This window comes from Salmo salar, chromosome 27 (assembly GCF_965601325.2).
Source record: "Salmo salar chromosome 27, fSalSal1, whole genome shotgun sequence".
Lineage (NCBI taxonomy): Eukaryota > Metazoa > Chordata > Actinopteri > Salmoniformes > Salmonidae > Salmo > Salmo salar.
In genome coordinates this window covers 12,800,196-12,820,730 of record NC_138317.1, presented here as the reverse complement: position 1 = coordinate 12,820,730, position 20,535 = coordinate 12,800,196, and the positions used below count along the sequence as shown (strand labels likewise).

Genomic DNA, 20,535 nt, shown 5'->3' with positions numbered 1-20,535 from the left:
CATATTTTCAGGTTTACATCTTCGGTCGCACATGCCAAACCGCTATGGGTCACCTTAAGAACAGGGCATAACCACAATGTGATTAACCAGGAGGTAATGAATGAATGCATCTCAAATATCTGAACTGGATTTTGTTTCTAAATTGATGGCCTCTTCTCTAACAATGGCAAGGCCAGGTAACTGACTAGTTAAATAGCAGTCTATGTACCTTGATTTATATATTTTAGGAGAAAGTATCTATCACCAATATCTATTTGTTGACATTTTTCTTTTAAAGTGCTTCGAAAGCCACAACTTCACTCAGGACAAGCCCTGATTTAAGAGAAGAGACAAAATACATGTATTGTTGAGTACCATGACTAATGTACTCCTACTGAATTAAGAGTGAAAAAATACATACTGTGGCTGGGAATTTTAGAGGGCACAGCAAGTTTCAAAGAGGGCACAGCAAGTGGCACAATAATTATTCTCTTGACCGCAGTCCTCTGTAATTGTCCTGCTGGTGAGCGGCTGTTAAGTTAGAGACACTTCGCTTGCCATAATCAGGCAGGCATCTGGTGGGGCTTTTAGCAATGACATCAGCCTACAACTAGACACAAATAACAGTGCACTATGGTTTCACAAAATAACACAGTGCCCAATGAACTCATGAAAAGCTTTTAAAGCCATACTGGGTCTACTTACTACCGACCATGTTTGCTTTGTATCTCTCTTTCATGGGTGGTTTGAGTTGCTGTTCAATCAGTTTCCATAGCATTTTGTGTGTTGTGCTTTTGAAATGCTCTGGTTACTAAGCATTAAAGCAATGAAACTCTGTGAAAATCCATTATTGCATGAAAGGACTGAGCTCATGGAGAATGGAAGCCCGGGCATCATCACGGCTGCGGGTCAATATTTCCTTTGTGCCCAAGGCTCACAGCATTGTCTGCTCTGATACAATGGGTACACGCCAGGCATGTACTACTAATTGAGTTATTGTAATAAAAATAGTTAGTTCATTAACAGAGCTGTATGTGCTTACGATTGCAGACTGTTCTTACAGAATGGGAAACATGCAGATGCCCAGGGACACAGAGATTGTCGTTCATATCATACACTGTATTGCATTACATGTTGTCTACCAATACCATTTAAACGAGGAGGTGAAATGTCAAACCATAATGACAGTTATTTTTCATCATATTTTTTGCACATCAAAAACAACACAGTTCTGAAAAGTAAATGCAGCCATCATGGTAATAAAGTCAACAAATATCCCACAAATATCCCCATACAACTTCCGTTGCAAAACACTTAGATCACCACTACATTTCTGCAAGTTATAGGCATATGCAACGTGCATGGATCACACACAACACTCTCAATGCTAATCATAATTGTCATCAAAACAGATACAGTCAAACAAAATGAAGGGTCACAAAACGAATTCCCCAATGGGTCTACTCTATGCAACAACTTCCTTTCAACCAACCATCATGCAATGCTCTTGGGCTGTCCAAAAGGTACGAGCTATGGCATTGCGGCGTGCTATCAGTGAGTTAGCGGTTAGCCTGTGGTGCTAACTAGGGTAATGAAAATGTCTGTCATTATTCCTGTGGAGTACTATTAAAGGGAGCATTTCAGGCCGAGGGACAGGGCCAGTTCCTTCTTCTGGATCTTTCCATCACCGTTCATGTCACAGTGACCCAGGAGCAGTTTGCGGAACTTGTCCAGGTCCGTTCCACTAATGGTAGGCTATGTTGGGTATAAAGAAAGCATATTCAAACCATCAGTTCAAGACCAATCACAGTTCAAACCCGTCACAGTCGAATACAGTTGGACCTACTGTTAACTTGACTCAATTCTCTTTGCTTCACCCATATAAATATAAAGTTACAAAGGTGTCAGAAGTGGGATCTGAACCAACGCCTCAATTCAGAGACCATAACTTACAATAATGCAGAATCAGTATAACAGCATCAGATATCTTAGTTAATACGTTTATATAACATAACTACATTTGTAGAATAGGGTATAGCAAAACTTTTTTTTTATTTACTTTGACCAGTTCCATCATGTCTTTGACAAAGCCGTCCACCTCCGGACCCTCCAAAGCACCCGTCCTACTCTGTAAACAACAACAAAATGGCTGACTTCAGAAAAAGCAATGAAAACTACCTCCTGGTGTGCCTTGGGAGATTATAAAGAGGACAGCATATAAATTCTGCTTAGAATTCAGATTTTTAAAAAAATGGGACAATGTACTACATCACACATCCACAATCACGAAGCACAGAGGAGCATGGCACTGCAACAGGACCACCACTTCATTAAGTACTGTGAATACATCTTAGTACTGATCCAGTGGTGTAGCCAGGAATTCGTTGCTGGGTGGACCTGCAGAAATGTATAGCTAATTTCATGCCATTCTCCATATTTTGCCATGAGGCTGAGATTTTTTTTTGCTGTTTTAAAGGTAATTTCCTGCAATTATAAACATTTTGCCATGGGGCAGAGAGGAAAATGTGTCGTTTTATAGCTCATCTCATGCTATTCTACATATTTTGCCAAAAGGCTGAGAGAAAATCTAGCATGTGTTGACTGTGATAAAGGCACTAGATGAGCTGTCTTGTTTGCCAAATGAACAAATGAAACAGGCAGTGCCATGGTGCATGTATCCACACAAGCACAGTGACATATTATGCCTCAATGCAGTAATATTCATGGCTTATTGGGGGTGTGGCTTTCAGTTAGCTCTTTTTGGCAACCCCTCCCGTGAGCGTAAATGTCATTCCAGGTCATCTATTCTGTTATATTTAAATCAAATCTGACTAACCCAGTGCACTGCTTGCTATGAATTCTCTCTGATGGTGTTTGCATGTTTAGGTAAAAAGATAAGATTAAAAAAAAAAAATGTTGCTCAATCTGAGTGGTGGGCACCCAGGCCCACCCGTGCCTATGCCCCTGTACTGATCCACTTTCAATCCAGCTGTGTATCTCATTTCTACTGATATATTTTATAATTAAGGCCAATGAAGCATCAGTAAAATCACAACAAGTCATTATAAGCAGCATTGTAATTTCATGAAATATGCTTATCACAATAAACCGTGCAATTCTAATTGAAGTTGAAGGAAATTATGTTGTGGCTAAACGTACTGGATAATGACTTACCACATCATAGTGAGCAAATATCTTCTCAAAGTCCCTCTTCCGGTCCTCTTGACTGCAAGCCTGGAACAGAGTGGTACCACAACACCCACAATTTAGTTCCTCTAATTCAAGCCAATGAGGACTGCAGTAAGTAATTGAAGATGGAGTGTGAATTGATAACTTTCAGTCAGATATGTTATCAGTGAAATTCATCAAACATTTTTATACTTACATTCATGTCAAACTTCAGCAAGAAGTTCTCTTTTAGAGCCAGGATTCTGGGAGAAGGAAAACAGTTAGGCTCTGTGACTCACAAACAATTAAAAACACAGTAAGAGCCACCTAGCAATGTGGGGAATACAATTGCTTGATAATTAGTACCTGGCTAGGTCATTCAAATCCAGCCTGCCATCGTTGTTTTTGTCAAACACCTCCATCTGTTGGGAAAATAAACAGAATAAAGCATCAGAATCATTAGAAATTTTGTCAAAGCACATACACATTAGAATCAGAATTACCTTTCTTCGCCAAGTACATTTACACATATTCAGAATTTTACTTGGTGATCATTTTACTTGGTGACCTGTCATGTGTAACACTGTATAACAGTACTGAAGATAATCTAAATCAAATGATTCCAGTGTATTTCCCATGTTGTACACACCAAACTCAACAGGACATTGACATATAAAAGTGCTCACAGACAAACGTTCTCTCAGTCTCAGGTAATGAATTAATGGTCCACAATTAATGACAATGGTTAGACAGTGAAAATCACATCACTTTATCTTTAAAGAGCTGATCACCCTCCATCACAGTCTAGTACCATCCAATTACTAATACTATTAAGGGGATTCATAGGCAAGACAGTTACAGCCAATGACATACTGCAATGAGAAATAACTAATTTGGTGCACTCCTTATCTACACTGAATGGCATAGTAGCATTAAAATATACCCTGAGTGTACAAAATATTAGGAACACCTTGCTAAATTTGAGTTGCATCCCCTTTGCCCTCAGAACAGCCTCAATTCATTGGGGCATGGACTCTACAAGACTTCGGAAAGCTGGCCCATGTTGATTCCATGGCTTCACACAGTTGCATCAAGTTGGCTAGATGCCCTTTGGGTGGTGGACCATTCTTGATACACGCAGGAAACCGCTGAGCGTGAAAAACACAGCAGCGTTGCAGTTCTTGACACAAACCGGTTCACCTGGCACCTACTGCCATACCCTGTTCAAAGGCACTTAAATATTTTGCCTTGCCCGTTCACCCTTTAAATGGTACACATACACAACGTCTCAAATTGTCTCAAGGCATAAAAAATCCTTCTTTAACCTGTCTCCTCCCCTTTCTCTCCACCGATTGAAGTGATTTTAACAGGTGACATCAATAAGGGATCATTGCTTTCAGCTGCATTCACCCGGTCAGTCTATGTTCCTAATGTTTTGTGCACTCAGTGTATAGCTCTCTGCCAATCATCCTTTTAGAGAAAATAAACTTAAATAACAAATCAGTTTTACATCCAAATTTAATTGCCCATTGAACAAGGTAGCATATACTCATTTGAGAGACAACAGTTCAAGAGATGGAGGCACAGAGTGAAGGAGCTGGGGCTTGTTGTTACCATGGTGTTGGTGTACTCCTCCAGTTTGTTGGGGGATATGGTCTTTTTGTGCTGGAGGAACAGGTCCTGCAGGAAACCCTGTTAGGAGGACACAGAGGAAGACAGCCGATGAGATGACCTGGGCCCATATTATCAAGCGTCTCGGAGTAGGAGTGCTGATCTAGGATAGGTATAGTATCCTGATCTAGGATCCATTCATTATAATCTAAAAGACAAAACCGATCCTGGATACTGTAAGTAGTCCTACTACTCTGAGACGCTTGATAAACATGGCCTTGGTCTCGAGTGAAAAATTGTGGTTTCTCAACGTGACGTCCCCCGGTCAAATAAAGGATAAATAGATACAAAATAAAAAAGTCAGAAGTTGCGAATCCGTAGGTAACCGCCCCGTCCTGCCCTCGTCCTGCCCCCGTCCCGCCCCCGTCCCGCCCCCTGGAACCCTTGTCCCCAGAGCTGAAGATCTGAATTACATTCTGCTCAAGTGTTTCTTTACCTCTACTTCACATACAAATGTAGCATACCTGTGTTTAATTTAAATCAAAACACATGTTTGGCTAGTGTCGTACACTGTTGAGTTTTGGCCACATGAAAGAAAAATGCGACGGTTCACACAGATCTCATAAGAAATTAGGTGTTTTTTTTACTTACAGTAACGTTATACTATGCTATTATATTCAGTTCTGTTATGTAGAATACTTTCATTATACAGTATGTAGAATACTGTCATTACATGATTTTGCAGACATTGTTTCAGCTTTGATTTAACTTTATTAAACCAGCAGAGTGGAGACTATGCGTAAAGTAGAGAATCCTGCAATGCGTAGAAGCTTCTTTAGCTGTCGGGAAGAGGGGTCCAGAGAAGTCGGATCAGCAGCCACTTGGAATAAAAAAAGGGGAGAAATGTGTGCCATAACACTTGTCTGTTATTCTGAATCAAAATGTTCACAAATAGTATAATGTACTGCATGTGCATCCTGTCCATTTACTCTTCAGTAAATGTGCTGTGGATTATAAACCATCAAGTGTTTGGAAATTCTACGAAAAGTACTTGTGCCTTGCCTTGTGGGGTTGGTGCAATATTTGGGGAGAGCTCTTCTACGATATGCTACTCCAAATATCGCGATATGCTACTCCAAATATCGCAATATCCAATATAATGGTTTCGCGTCGATAATTGCTAGATTATTCCAGACTGCAATATTTGTGCTTATTTACGATATTATAGTCACATTCTAATTAAATAATCTTAGTGTGGCAAACAATAAGACTTAGTTCATTCATGTAGACTTTATTTTCACCATATTGATATAAACTAACTGATAAAACTGCACTGTTTTGATTAGAAAAGTTCAAATAGATTATAGTCTTGCACATCACAATATATTGTCAATGTCAAATATCACGATATTCAATTGAATCATATATTGGCCCAACCCTATTGCCTTGTCCACATAAGAGGACAGGGGGCATCCTGAAAGACCCTTAAAGCAACACGTGTCAACATAGACCTAGAGCAACTGTGTAAACATGAACAACTCTGGCCACTCATTGATGTTTACTTAGAAAGTGGACAACAACTAGCTAAGACAATGTCTCTGAGAGGGCCATGGCAGTGGTCTCACTGAACGCATGGAAATTAGTAGAAGGGCATTCTTCAACTGTACCTTGAGTTCTATAGCTGATATGTATCCACTGCTGTCAGTGTCATAGTTTCTCCAGATCTGTGGGGGGTGTGAGAGGCAGATTTAGTTTTGATGAAAGTGTTCTAGAGAATACAGGACACAGTACCCAACCAATAATAGGATTGTATTTTTTGTGCATTTATGTTGAAGGTTTTTGGACCGCAACATTTCATATGTGATCTTTGACCTTACCCTCATGAACTCCACACTGTTGTCCAATGGCGTCTCTCTGTGGAACAGTAGTAGGAAGTTCTCCTCCTCCGGTAGCATCATGGTGGCCAACTGGAACATTTATGTTCAATCCAATAAGTTATCAACATTCACAGGCAGGCATTATTCGGTCACTGATGGGAAATGTTTTGTCAAACTAAATCTTGTGTATTTTCTTCCCTACAAATTGATAGAATTAAGGTGGTACGTGTCCATTCAGCTTCAACGGGCATTTACTCCTCTGTCAACATAACATTTGAGGAAATACAGTCTATGGACAAAGAAAACAAAACGTGAAAGATGAAATGAGATGCAATTCAATTACATTTTTGACATAAACTCATTCTAATTCATTGCATGTTGTTAGATGAAGCAAGGCAATAACATGATGCAAATGACAGAGCAATTATATCGTTTCAAGGCTGCTTCACACATAGAAGGTGTTGTTAGGGCATTTTGATTACAATCCAATTACCACTTGTTGTTTGATCAGTTCTCTCTCTCTCTCTCTCTCTCTCTCCTCTCTCTCTCGCTCGCTCTCTCTCTCTGACACAAACACACCTGCAGGGTTCTAAGTATACTTAATACTAAATGCACTATATAGACAAATAAAGGAGGAAGGAGGTAGTTGGGTTTGAGGAAATACAAGTAAACACACCTCTTGGATTTGCAGGCGACCATCAGCTGTGGTGTCATAAGCTGACATGAAGCTTTCTTTCATTCTTCTAACTTTGTCATCCGTTATTTCATCCTTTAGGAACAACACAGTGCCTTTTAAACATGTCCGTTACACTTATTTGTGTATTTCATTCAGTGTTACCTGTGCAAAATCCCATTCGGGAATTCATTCCGTTTCAATGAAAGACAAAATGTCACTAATGATTGGATTCCGAGAGGTTATCTAATTTTGACACCGGTTGAATGCCGTCCACAAAGCTCAGCAAAGTAGGTCTGATTAGAATATTCTAGGATGTTACTAGCCTAAGCCTACTGTAGTATTTTGGGGGGGGATCTGAAGGTACACATTATGCATTAGCCATGACAAGGTAAAGGAACAGTAGCCTACTTACACTCATCCCGAGTTTTTTCATCAAGTGTCTGAAAAAGTTGTCCAACTCCTTTCCTTCAATATAACCATTATCTAAAAACAAATAAATGCATAACATAAAATGAAAGAAAAAAATGGCTTATTGTTTTATCTTCAAGACATGGTGCAAAGTTCTGGATTTCGATGAAAGCATTGCCTGATAAACTAACACAGATTAATGTGAATAGTAATCAAAAGGCAACATAGTTATAACTATTCAAGAGTAAGATCTTACTGTCAACATCGAAATGTTGCCATATGTGTAGGAAGCCTGCAGCATCCAGGTTGTCAAAAGCGCTGTCCATGGTAATGCGTGCCCAATACACCAGCGTGAATCCAAAATGTTAGTTGTGAAAAGATAGAGTTTTATCCGTATGTATAAGTCTATTTCTCACAGAGACTGATGAGGTTTTCTAGACGTTTATTGATGATGTTTCCTTCCCTGTAGTTCAGTTTAAACTCCACCAAACGCAAACGAGTGAGACCAACTTGACTACGATGCTCAAGTAGGTGTGCAACAGTGAAGGCTCCTCAGAGGAAGGGGAGGACCATCTTCCTCAGTGAATTTCATAACAAATAAAAATAGATAAACATTTAAAAAGTTATCCTTTTTAGATAAAACTATACAAAATATAAAATGTGGTGAGTGGGCGATGCAAAGAGAGAGAAAGACAATAGTTGAACAGTTTTGAACAAATTAATAACTTTAAAAAATGAAATAGGAGCGAGAGAGAGAGAGAGAGAGAGAGAGAGAAAGGTCGACCTACAGTATATTTCCTCATTTTTTTTAAACTTTCACTTACTTAGCTAGCAAATGCAGCTAGCTAGTTTAGCCTACTCAAACACCCGGCTCAAATAGAGGGATTCTATGTTAGCTAGCTGGCTATGACTATCCAACACTGGAACTCTTCCAAGTCAAGGTAAGCTTTTAGTTTTACTAATTTATTGCCACCGGGGCCTGCCGGTGTAGATGCTAAACTGCTTGCTGTCTGTACACTGTACTGCATGATTGTAGATGGTTTACTAACGCGTTAGTTCTATTAGCTATGATGTTACTTTAGTTAATATGGTGACAATGATGTAGGCTGTGTGTAGCGGTTATGATATGGTTTGGAAAGGTTTTTTTCACCTGGTCACATACAGCTGATGGGTTTTGCATTGAAGTCCACAATCAAAGGGAAAAGGTGAGAGGAGGAGAGCGCGTAGATATGAGAAGGAATACAACAAGCTGTTTGTATGTGGCTTGGAAAGTGAACTGTTTGTGTGTGATCAGGGGTGTATTCATTCCGCCGATTCTGTTGAAAAAGTTTCATAAGTGGAAGTAAATGGAACAAAATGGGGATAACATACCTGAATTTGCCCAATAGAAACTCTGGTTTGCAACTGTTGGACTAATGATTACACCCTAGATCAGGCAAGAGTGTGCAAGGCGGTATTGAATGTGTCACTGTCTATCCATGTGTCACGGTCTGTCACCTCAAATATTTCTATCGACCTGTGTGCACCTATGTTGTAAACTTTCATCCATAGGCTAGGTTGTAGCAACCTCATTATAGGGAAAATTTGAGAATCATGTAGTAGCCCAAATCTATAAATGTTTATCGGAGTAGTAGTTACAATCCGGTACATAGCACAAAATCATCCTTGCTTCAGATCGACAGAGACTTAAGGTTAGCTAGTTACCTAGTACAAAGTCCAGGGGGAGGGTATAAAAAAAAAGTTATCTAATAATGTAAAATGCTAAGGTAGCTAGCTAGGTAGCATTTCGTTTTTTGGGGGGGGGTAATTACAGGCGAATATATTGATAAAATGTTATCTTGACCGAGAGAGATTTGCACAGTTAACAAAACGTCACGCAAGGGTAAGCCTACGCAAAACACAGACCTTTTATGAAGTAGGTCTATATGAAGGCAAAATAGATCATACATGGCAGTATACCAGTAGAAATATTTTTTATTGTTACAAATATACAAATACAGGATTATTGACAACTTGATGTTACATGTAAAGGATTTTGTTACAATGCATTGTAAAAAAAACTGAAAAATGAGTTTGTGTATTTTCAGCATAAATCAATTTAGCCAATAAAACTAAATACTGGAAACCATCACCAAGCCCGTCAATAAATGTATTTCATATAAATCATGATATAGCAAAGTTATTATGCCTGTCATTAATAAGGTTTACTTGATCAATTTGCCCATGGTACAATGTAAATCCCATACATATTTTTCAACACATCCATATATCTCTTTCAGTGTGTTAATAGATATTGACAAATATACATTACATGCATATTAGACATAGGAACACAACACTGCTTATTGGTTGATTGTATAAGCCAATCAACGGTCTTTATTAAGAATAAGATATTGGCAAGGTTTTGTCCATAAGCTTTTTTTGTTCTTTGCTATTTGTCTGCATTACGATTCTCCACAATTCTCCCGAAGTGTGCACTTGGACACTCCATGGAACACTTTGAGGAAAGTATGGAGAAACTAGATGTATCTTTTCTCTCTACACTGGGACGATGTCATTGATGGTGTCCTCTTCCTCCTCCTCCTCCTCCTCCTCCTCCTCCTCCTCCTCCTCCTCCTCCATGTTGTCAGGCATAAGGTCCTGTCTTTGGTCCGTGTCAGGGGGAGGAGGGAAGTCTTCCTCCGTGTTGTTGTCTTTATCAAACACCCCCGGGCTTTGGCAGTGGGCAGCGTCCACCATGGACGAAGGTCTCTCTGCAAGGACAGTGACGCAAGACAGCGGCGTGTGAGCTGATATGGTACTAAACAATGAGGAAGCTACAACTGGTAGCCTACAACCATAACCACTGGTACTACTGAGACTACAAACACATCACAGTTGTGTGAGTACTAATAAACCAACAACAAGAGCTCCTGGAGAAACCCCTACAACTACTATTACTGAGAATGCCCAATACCATTGCATGTTATTCAAAAGGTACTTTGGATCTGCCAAAACATACATTACTGCCATTAGTTGTTGCTAGATGCAAAACTACACTACAACACCGTACATGTCTTAAGTAAAAAAAAAAAACCTGAAGGAGAGAAGGTAATTGGTCTAACCAGATGCAGGGAGGGACTTGGTGCGCTCTCGACCCTCTACTTCCTGTACCACAGAAGTGGAACTCTTCAGGGAGGACCACTGTCTCCCGCCAATAACAGACCTGTCCGTCTCATGGTCTAAGTCAAATGGGCTAGAGTCTCCTGTGAGTTCAACTGACGGAGAGAGAGAGATTACATTACATTTCACATTTTAGTAATTTAGCAGACACTTTTATCAGAGGGACTTACAGTAGTCAGCACATACATTTTCGAACTGAGAGTGAAAGATGCTTTTATGCTTCAATTTTACCAAACTCACACAGTGACAATTTGTATAGCATACTATGTTCTCAGTTAATTGAAATGAATGCCTTTGTCTTTACGTGAAGCAAAATAGCTTTGATTATTCCTCTACTCTCAATATCAACATTTTGGACTGTCGTGAGCTGTACCTAAGACAGTTCTTCTGGGTGGAGGGTACATGGGTAATAGATACATAAACCTACCAATAACGGGGCTAGTCTCCCCCTCCCTCTCACAGTCTGACGGCGCCCTCTTCAGGCGAGGGGCGGGCAGTGGTCCTTTTGGGGATACGTTTCCAAGAGGGGAGTCGGGGGTGTCATCTGAGGCTGAAAAATCCACAACTAAGGAGTGGTTACAGACAACAGGACAAATTAAGACAAAAATCACAATAAACAAAGTAATCTTCTTCTTGATCTATTTTTTCATCTGATGGCTTTAGTTCCCATCTCCATATCACTATCAGTAAAGTATACTTATTCATATGCCTACCTGGGCTGTGGCTGCTGCTGGTGCGAGGGCTCAGAGGTCCCAAAGTGTGTGGTCCCAGGTGGGGCTTGGTGCCCGGGGGTGCTGGGGGTCTGGGTGTAACACTGGTGGGCTTAGACCTGGGCGATATCGACGACAAGTCTATCGACGATGTTTGACTCTCTGGCTTTCCTACAGAAAGAGAGACATAACAAAGAAGACCCATATCGGACACTTCTTAGAAACAGAATGCACAGCAAACGTGTGGATGGTTCATTGAGCTTTTACAAGGGACTGTCTAAACAAAGTGTTACCTAGCACTAATGTAATTCAACATTTTGTTAATTTTATTGTACCACATGGCAGCTGGCAAGATGAACGGCGAGACAGACCTTGTGGCATAATTGAGTTGAGCCATCTTTGTGTACATAAAGATGAAATATCACTAAATGGAATAAAACATTCATTATCTGATTGGGATATAGAGACCAACTCACCTTTTTTACCATCTGCCTTGTCTGAAGAGGAAGATGAGTCAGACTGTAAAAAGAACAAACAAACATCTTTTCAGTATGGACAATGTCTTCAGTTTGTCCTAAACCTGCTTTTATAGGCACCATTGTGTTTTCCGCTGCATGGCTCTACGAGGGCACTCGTGCATGACCGTATTCAACAGTCTGAACCATGCAGAGACATGGATTTTCTTTACAGAGCCACTATAGGGCAACACCTTCACACAGTTATCCACTCATAATGATCTATAGCCTTCCAAATGATTGGAAGATCGAAGGTTTAAGACAGCAAATAAAGTGCACATGCATCTTTAAAATAAACTTTTTCAGAGGAGGTTGTGTGTTACTCTGTAAGAAAGTAATTATTCAGTAGTTCAGTGATGCTAAGGTGTTCTACTGGCTCATAGATTTAGCAGTCAAAAGCAGCAAAAACTGGTCAGTTTACCCACCTTATGGGCGGCCATTTTCTCATGCATTTTTCTCATCTCCGCCAGGAAGTCCATGCCCATTACGGGGACCCCAAAGTGCCAGCCACCGTGAGGACCCCCCTTACTGTCACTCTCCGAGTGCTGTTCCGCAGTGGGTTCATGGGTTGGTGGCTTTTCTGAGCGGTCAGGGGAGATTTCCGAGTGGTCCCGCAACGGAGCCTTGGGGGACAGGGGCTCCTCTGTCACAGTGCTGACAGTCGCAGAAGCCGGGGTGGGGATGGCGGCTGCTCCATGGCTCTTCTCAGACTTGGAGGTGCGAGACTTGATGAGGTTAAAGAAGCCGCTTTTCCGGGATTCCCGTTTCTTCTCCGAACCCTCCTGGATGTTGGAGGAGCCCCTCAGGGTGGGTCGTCTGGAAATGTTAGAGAATGATTTTGCTGTACAGTACAGACTCACAACTTCTATAATTAAGAACTTCTAAATACGTAAATGAAGGTACATGTAACTGACAAAATAAAGGGAACACTTGAGTAAATTAGGGCTACAAAGTATATTAAACGCAGATGCTTCCATACAGGTGTGGTTCCTGAGTTAATTAAGCAATTATTATCCCATCATGCTTAGGGCCCAATTGCCCATCATTTTGGCTACCATGGCTAGAAGAGCTCTCAGTGACTTTGAAAGAGGGGTCTCAAAGGAGCATAAGGGGTTTAAAGGGTGTCTGTATGTGTGTGTGTCTGAGTCACCAGATTTCAACCCAATTAAACACTTATGGGAGATTCTGGAGCGGCGCCTGAGATGGGTTTTGCACCACCATCAACAAAACACCAACTTATGGAATTTCTTGTAAGAATGGTGTCGCCTCCCTCCAATAGAGTTCCAAACCTACGATCAAGATTATCCTACCAATGGGACTTTAAAAACTGTCACATCTTATGGCTGGACAACATAGAGCTAGCGGGATTTTCCATTCCACGGCAGAACAGATAAGCTACCTCTGGTAAGACGAAGGGTGGGGGTGTGTGTCTTTTTGTCAAAAACAGCTGGTGCGCGATGTCTAATATTAAAGAAGTCTCGAGGTATTGCTCGCCTGAGGTAGAGTACCTTATGATAAGCTGTAGACCACACTATCTACCAAGAGAGTTGTCATCTGTATTATTCGTAGCCGTCTATTTACCACCACAAAACGAAGCTGGCACTAAGACCGCTCTCAACCAACTCTATAAGGCCATAAGCAAAGAAGAAAATGCTCACCCAGAAGCGGCGCTCCTAGTGGCCGGGGATTTTAATGTAGGCAAACTTAAATCAGTTTTACCAAATTTTTACCAGCATGTCAAAAAAAATCCTAGACCACCTTTACTCCACACACAGAGAGGCATACAAAGCTCTCCCCCGCCCTCCATTTGGCGAATCTGACCATAATTATATCCTCCTGATTCCTGCTTACAAGCAAAAACTAAAGCAGGAAGTACCAAGTGACTCGCTCAATACGGAAGTGGTCAGATGATGCGGATGCTACACTACAGGACTGTTTTGCTAGCACAGACTGGAATATGTTCTGGGATTCATCCAATGGCATTGAGGAATACACCACCTCAGTCATCAGCTTCATCAATAAGTGCATTAACGACGTCGTCCCCAGAGTGACTGTACGTACATATCCCAACCAGAAGCCATGGATTACAGGCAACATCCGCATTGAGCTAAAGGCTGGAGCTGCCGCTTTCAAGGAGCGGGAGACTAATCCGGATGCTTATAAGAAATCCTGCTATGCCCTCACATGAACCATCAAACAAGCAAAGCGTCAATACAGGATTAAGATTGAATCCTACTACACCGGCTCTGACGCTGGTCGGATGTGGCAGGGCTTGAAAACTATTACGGACTACAAAGGGAAACCCAGATGGGAGCTGCCCAGTGACATGAGCCTACCAGACGAGCTAAATGCCTTTTATGCTTGCTTCGAGGCAAGCAACACGGAAGCATGCACGAGAGCACCAGCTGTTCTGGATGACTGTGTGATAACGCTCTCGGTAGCTGATGTGAACAAAACCTTTAAACAGGTCAACATTCACAAAGCCGCTGGGCCAGACTGATTACCAGGAAGCGTACTCAAAGCATGCGCAGACCAACTGTCAAGTGTCTTCACTGACATTTTCAACCGCTCCCTGAACGAGTCTGTAATACCTACATATTTCAAGCAGACCAGCATAGTCTCTGTACCCAAGGAAGCGAAGGGAACCTGCCTAAATGATTACCGCCCGAGGCACTCACGTCAGTAGCCATGAAGTGCTTTGAAAGGCTGGTCATGGCTCATTTCAACAGCATCCTCCCGGACACCCTAGACACACTCCAACTCGCATACCGCCCCAACAGATCCACAGATGACGCAATCTCAATCGCACTCCACACTGCCCTTTCTCACCTGGACAAAAGGAACACCTATGTGAGAATGCTGTTCATTGACTACAGCTCAGCGTTCAACACCATAGTGCCCATGAAGCTCATCGCTAAGCTAAGGACTCTGGGACTAAACACCTCCCTCTGCAACTGGATCCTGGACTTCCTGACGGGCCGCCCCCAGGTGGTAAGTGTAGGCAACAACACGTCTGCCACGCTGATCCTTAACACTTTGTCCCCTCCTGTATTCCCTGTTCACTCACGACTGCGTGGCCAAACACGACTCCAACGCCATCATTAAGTTTGCTGAAACCACACAACAGTGTGGCCTGATCACCGACAACGATGAGACGGCCTATAGGGAGGAGGTCAGAGAACTGGCAGTGTGGTGCCAGGACAACAACCTCTCACTGAATATGAGCAAGACTAAGGAGCTGATTGTGGACTACAGGAAATGGTGGGCTGAACAGGCCCCCATTAACATCGATGGGGCTGTAGTGGAGCGGGTCCAGAGTTAAGTTCCTTGGTGTCCACATCACTAACGAACTATCATGGTCCAAACATACCAAGACAGTCGTGAAGAGGGCACGACAAAACCTTTTCCCCCTCAGGAGATTGTAAAAGATTTGGCATGGGTCCCCAAATCCTCAAAAGGTTCTACAGCTGCACCATCGAGAGTAACCTGACCGGTTGCATCACCGCCTGGTATGGCAACTGCTCGGCATCTGACCGTAAGGCGCTACAGAGGGTAGTGCGTACGGCCCAATACATCACTGGGGCCAAGCTTCCTGCCATCCAGGACCGATATAATAGGCGGTGTCAGAGGAAAGCCCATAAAATTGTCAGAGACTCCAGTGACCCAAGTTATAGACTGTTTGCTCTGCTACCGCACGGCAAGCGGTGCCGGAGCGCCAAGTCTAGGACCAAAAGGCTCCTCAACAGCTTCTACCCCCAAGCCATAAGACTGCTTAACAATTCATAAAATCGCCACCGGACAATTTTGTACACTCGCTGTTTACTTTCTATGCATAGTCACTTCACCCCCACCTACTAGCCTGTACCCCCGCACACTGACTCGGTACCGGTACCCCCTGTATATAGCCTCGTTATTGTGTTACTTTTATCATAACTTTTTATTTTAGTCTACTTGGTAAATATTTTCTTCTTCTTAAACTGCACTGTTGGTTAAGGGTTTGTAAGTAAGCATTTCACAGTAAAGTCTACATTTGTTGTATTCTGCGCATGTGACAAATACCATTTGATTTGAAACACTTGTATAATCTATGCCAGCGCGCACTGAAGCTCTTCTGGTGGTTCGTGGTGGCCCAACGCCCTATTAAGACACTTTATGTTGGCGTTTCCTTTATTTTGGCATTTACCTGTAGGTATTTAGACATTGTGGGTAGTTAGATACAGCTTACTGCTGCATGCTTGTGATTTAAATCTTCTGGAAACTACAGTAATATATTCTAAACGTCAAATAATTCCATTTACTTTTTGGAAAGAGTTCACCATAAAAGGAATTAGGACTCACTTAAAACTAAGTTGGGTGATTTTCTTGTAAAAGAATTCATCAACACCCTCATCCACTTTTCCCAGGAGGCCATTCTGCTCCACTTCTTCTGGTGGTGGAGAGGTGCAGATTGAATCCCGCTGAAAACACAAAAAAATATGTAGGCCTACGTCAAGACATACTCAATATCATAGAGTATAGTAGCTAGACGTAGAAATAGAGAAAGAGGGCAGAAAGAGTGGAAGAGGGAGAAAGAAATGGGGAATAAGAGAGAGGGGGCAGGTGGAAGGCCTTACTGGTGCGCGGCTAGGTTTGGTCCTCTTTTTTGGTTTGGGACGGAGCTTGGTGTGGTGCTCTAGCTTCCGGGCCTCCATAGTGGGCAGCTCGCCAAAGTACGTCGGCATCTTGTCCGATAGGGGAGGAGGGGGCGAGTCTTCCTCGTGTATAGGCACTTCTTCCAGGGCCTTGTCCAAGTCAAACTCCATTTCTGATGGACAAGAACAACCATCAATAGACGAGGTAAAACCAAAACCCCTCTCATTCCATGAGGCTGAAATACTACATTACTACTGTATTGTAGTTTAAATCTATTTGACCAGATCTACTGTACCCGGGATGTAGAACATCAACTCACCAAAGGCCACAGATACAGGCCGCAGCATCCTGCAGAGAATGCTCTTCCTCTTGGACTTGGGTGTCATCTGCAGGTCACAAACACAGTCAAGAAAAAAACAGTCAGCCAGTGAGTTATGCTTCAGTACAGCAGATTGGGACCACAAACCCAAACCCTAACCCTCATAGCAGAAGGGACTAGTCTTAGTTACCACACAGGTGTCCATCTCCTCCAGACTCTCAGCAGGCTGCTGCCTCTGCTCCTGGTTCTGGGCCTCAGGCTGGAGGACCGTCTCATCCAGCACCTCCGTCTCTTTGGGCTCCTGGTGGAGAAGAGGCTGCGCTTTCCTGGTCAGGTGTTCTGCCTGGTGTGGGAAGGGAGGAAAAGGCATATAGTGGCAGTGTTCCTTCACCAGTATTTGTTTTTATGTGGTGCAGAAGTGCTCTAAATCAGCATTACAAGCAATTGAAGCAGAAATGCATTATTGTGTGTGTGTGTGTGTGTGTGTGTGTGTGTGTGTGTGTGTGTGTGTGTGTGTGTGTGTGTGTGTGTGTGGAGGGGGGGAGAGAAAGAGAAATATATAGAGTGAAAGAGTCTGTTGTAGTATACAGTACTGACCAGAGTGTTTTGGCAACGGGACAGAGATTCCAAGATCTCATCCACGATACGGTCTGAGAGGAAGGACGCCACACTGAGCTTCACTTCACTGTGTGACAGAGAGGAGAACATGAGCCAGAGACTACCTCTCTACTACCTGCACTGTATCAAGACCGGGCTGTATATGTATGTATGTATGTATGTATGTATGTATGTATGTATGTATGTATGTATGTATGTATGTATGTATGTATGTATGTATGTATGTATATATATGTATATATATATATATATATATATACACACACTGCTCAAAAAAATAAAGGGAACACTTAAACAACACATCCTAGATCTGAATGAAAGAAATAATCTTATTAAATACTTTTTTCTTTACATAGTTGAATGTGCTGACAACAAAATCACGCAAAAATAATCAATGGAAATCCAATTTATCAACCCATGGAGGTCTGGATTTGGAGTCACACTCAAAATTAAAGTGGAAAACCACACTACAGGCTGATCCAACTTTGATATAATGTCCTTAAAACAAGTCAAAATGAGGCTCAGTAGTGTGTGTGGCCTCCACGTGCCTGTATGACATCCCTACAATGCCTGGGCATGCTCCTGATGAGGTGGCGGATGGTCTCCTGAGGGATCTCCTCCCAGACCTGGACTAAAGCATCCGCCAACTCCTGGACAGTCTGTGGTGCAACGTGTCGTTGGTGGCTTACATCTGTGAAGAGCACAGGGCGCCAGTGGCGAATTTGCCAATCTTGGTGTTCTCTGGCAAATGCCAAACGTCCTGCACGGTGTTGGGCTGTAAGCACAACCCCCACCTGTGGACGTCGGGCCCTCATACCACCCTCATGGAGTCTGTTTCTGACCGTTTGAGCAGACACATGCACATTTGTGGCCTGCTGGAGGTCATTTTGCAGGGCTCTGGCAGTGCTCCTCCTGCTCCTCCTTGCACAAAGGCAGAGGTAGCGGTCCTGCTGCTGGGTTGTTGCCCTCCTACGGCCTCCTCCACGTCTCCTGATGTACTGGCCTGTCTCCTGGTAGCGCCTCCATGCTCTGGACACTACGCTGACAGACACAGCAAACCTTCTTGCCACAGCTCGCATTGATGTGCCATCCTGGATGAGCTGCACTACCTGAGCCACTTGTGTGGGTTGTAGACTCATGCTACCACTAGAGTGAAAGCACCGCCAGCATTCAAAAGTGACCAAAACATCAGCCAGGAAGCATAGGAACTGGGAAGTGTTCTGTGGTCCCCACCTGCAGAACCACTCCTTTATTGGGGGTGTCTTGCTAATTGCCTATAATTTCCACCTGTTGTCTATTCCATTTGCACAACAGCATGTGAAATTTATTGTCAATCAGTGTTGCTTCCTAAGTGGACAGTTTGATTTCACAGAAGTGTGATTGACTTGGAGTTACATTGTGTTGTTTAAGTGTTCCCTTTATTTTTTTGAGCAGTATATATATATATATACGTTACAGTAGTGTTCTGAGAGTGAAGTTTACGTACACTGCACGGTTAGCAGCTGAGGCTGTGTGACCTAATCATAATCAATTATTTCACTAGGTCTAGGACATCATACACAGAGCAGATCACAATGAACGATTCAGTTTGAATTCACATGATCAACTCATAACATCTACATTTGAAAGAATTTACTGATTAGGTCTCAAAAGTGCTCCTCCAATCCAGCCCCCCCCAGCCCGACTGTTGAATGTCACTTGTGACAGGCACAAAGCAGGCATTGCGTAGTCCGGGATCAGCAGGACTCCCATTGGACCAGACCCCAGCATGAATCTTTGAACTTTGTTTTTGGAGATACTTTTGTTTTGTCGTTGTTTTCCTTTCCTTAGTTGAATGCACTTGTTGTAAGTCACTCTGGATGAGAACGTCAGCTAGCTATCTTGACCAGGCCCGTCTTGACCAGGCCCATGCGGTGATTACCTGATCTTGTTGATGATGTCAACTCCTGACTGCTCCAGTAGCGTGGTGATGATGAAGCTATGGGGGACGGTCATCCTGCCTGCGCTGGCCTTCATCAGCTCCTGGTGCAGGTTGCCCCTCTTCATCACGTGGGGACAGAGGCCCTCAGCGGTGTCAACCATAGATTGTAACAACGTCTGGACCAAAGAGAGAGAGAGAGAGAAAGAGGGGTAGGCAAGAGCATTGCACTAGCTTCTTATGTTGTCTTGTTGTTATTCAAATTCACAGTTGCTGAAAGGACTAGGGCCGTTTTTTCAACTTGCACAGTTTCGTTGAAGCCCAAGCACACCGGATTCAACTACTCAATGAATAATCATCAAGCACATGATCAGTTTAATCAGGTGTGCTTGTGCGGGACGAAAACAAAAACATCCAACTTCGAGGACTGGAGTTGAGAAACACTAGACTATGTTATTCACAGAGATAAATCAACATTAAACATATCTGGTTAGAAAAATACTGTTAAAATACAGTAAATACATCATGCATTTACTGCTGTGTTGACTGTTGTGTACCTGTAGATGCTCCTCCATGACCCTGGCTATCTCTCCAGCCATGGACTCCAGCTTGTCCTGAATGGGGCCGCCCATGTCAGGGGGGCCGTCCATTCCACCAAGAGATCCCCTCAGGTGGTACAGGTTGGGCAGTAGCTAGATAGATGAGCAGGGTATGAAAGGAGGGACAGACAGAGAAAGAGAAAAAAGGGAAGAGGAAAAAATTGGAGAAAAGATTAGACTGTGCTCTTTTCTCATCTAACCATTTGAGTTGGAGTTTCTCCCTTTCTGTATTCATGTTTTTCGAAATGTTGTTTAACCAGGAAGTCCCATGTAGAATTTGAGGTTAATGTTGATCACTTTTTGTCTCCCTAGCGCAGAGTTTGACATCCACAGTCTATCTTTT

The 20,535-nt window shown here is 42.6% G+C and overlaps 2 protein-coding genes across 3 annotated transcripts in view; both read right to left on the bottom strand.

The window, feature by feature from the left end:
- Positions 1-1,083: 1,083 nt before the first annotated feature.
- Positions 1,084-8,247, bottom strand: LOC106588285 (secretagogin). Its single transcript, XM_014177121.2, has 11 exons — positions 7,976-8,247; positions 7,724-7,794; positions 7,312-7,404; positions 6,636-6,725; positions 6,426-6,482; positions 4,762-4,839; positions 3,514-3,569; positions 3,365-3,410; positions 3,154-3,213; positions 2,039-2,107; positions 1,084-1,734 (listed from the first exon to the last, which is right to left on the bottom strand). The coding sequence occupies exons 1-11, from the start codon at positions 8,043-8,045 to the stop codon at positions 1,606-1,608; spliced, it is 819 nt and encodes a 272-aa protein (XP_014032596.1). The 5' UTR covers positions 8,046-8,247; the 3' UTR covers positions 1,084-1,605.
- A 1,428-nt stretch (positions 8,248-9,675) lies between these two features.
- Positions 9,676-20,535, bottom strand: part of carmil1 (capping protein regulator and myosin 1 linker 1) — a 39,000-nt gene continuing 28,140 nt past the window's right edge. Inside the window, exons 26-38 of one of the 2 annotated variants that reach the window (XM_082970030.1) lie at positions 20,151-20,285; positions 19,597-19,772; positions 17,655-17,742; positions 17,248-17,400; positions 17,058-17,124; positions 16,720-16,910; positions 16,445-16,563; positions 12,532-12,922; positions 12,068-12,110; positions 11,595-11,762; positions 11,309-11,431; positions 10,824-10,976; positions 9,676-10,472 (exon numbers count right to left, since the gene is read on the bottom strand). In XM_082970030.1, coding sequence (XP_082826156.1) covers positions 10,258-10,472; positions 10,824-10,976; positions 11,309-11,431; positions 11,595-11,762; positions 12,068-12,110; positions 12,532-12,922; positions 16,445-16,563; positions 16,720-16,910; positions 17,058-17,124; positions 17,248-17,400; positions 17,655-17,742; positions 19,597-19,772; positions 20,151-20,285 — 2,022 coding nt within the window. In that variant the 3' untranslated portion in view covers positions 9,676-10,257. Of the gene's footprint in view, positions 10,473-10,823; positions 10,977-11,308; positions 11,447-11,594; positions 11,763-12,067; positions 12,111-12,531; positions 12,923-16,444; positions 16,564-16,719; positions 16,911-17,057; positions 17,125-17,247; positions 17,401-17,654; positions 17,743-19,596; positions 19,773-20,150; positions 20,286-20,535 lie in introns of both variants that reach the window. The other variant, XM_014177270.3, reaches the window with a different exon arrangement.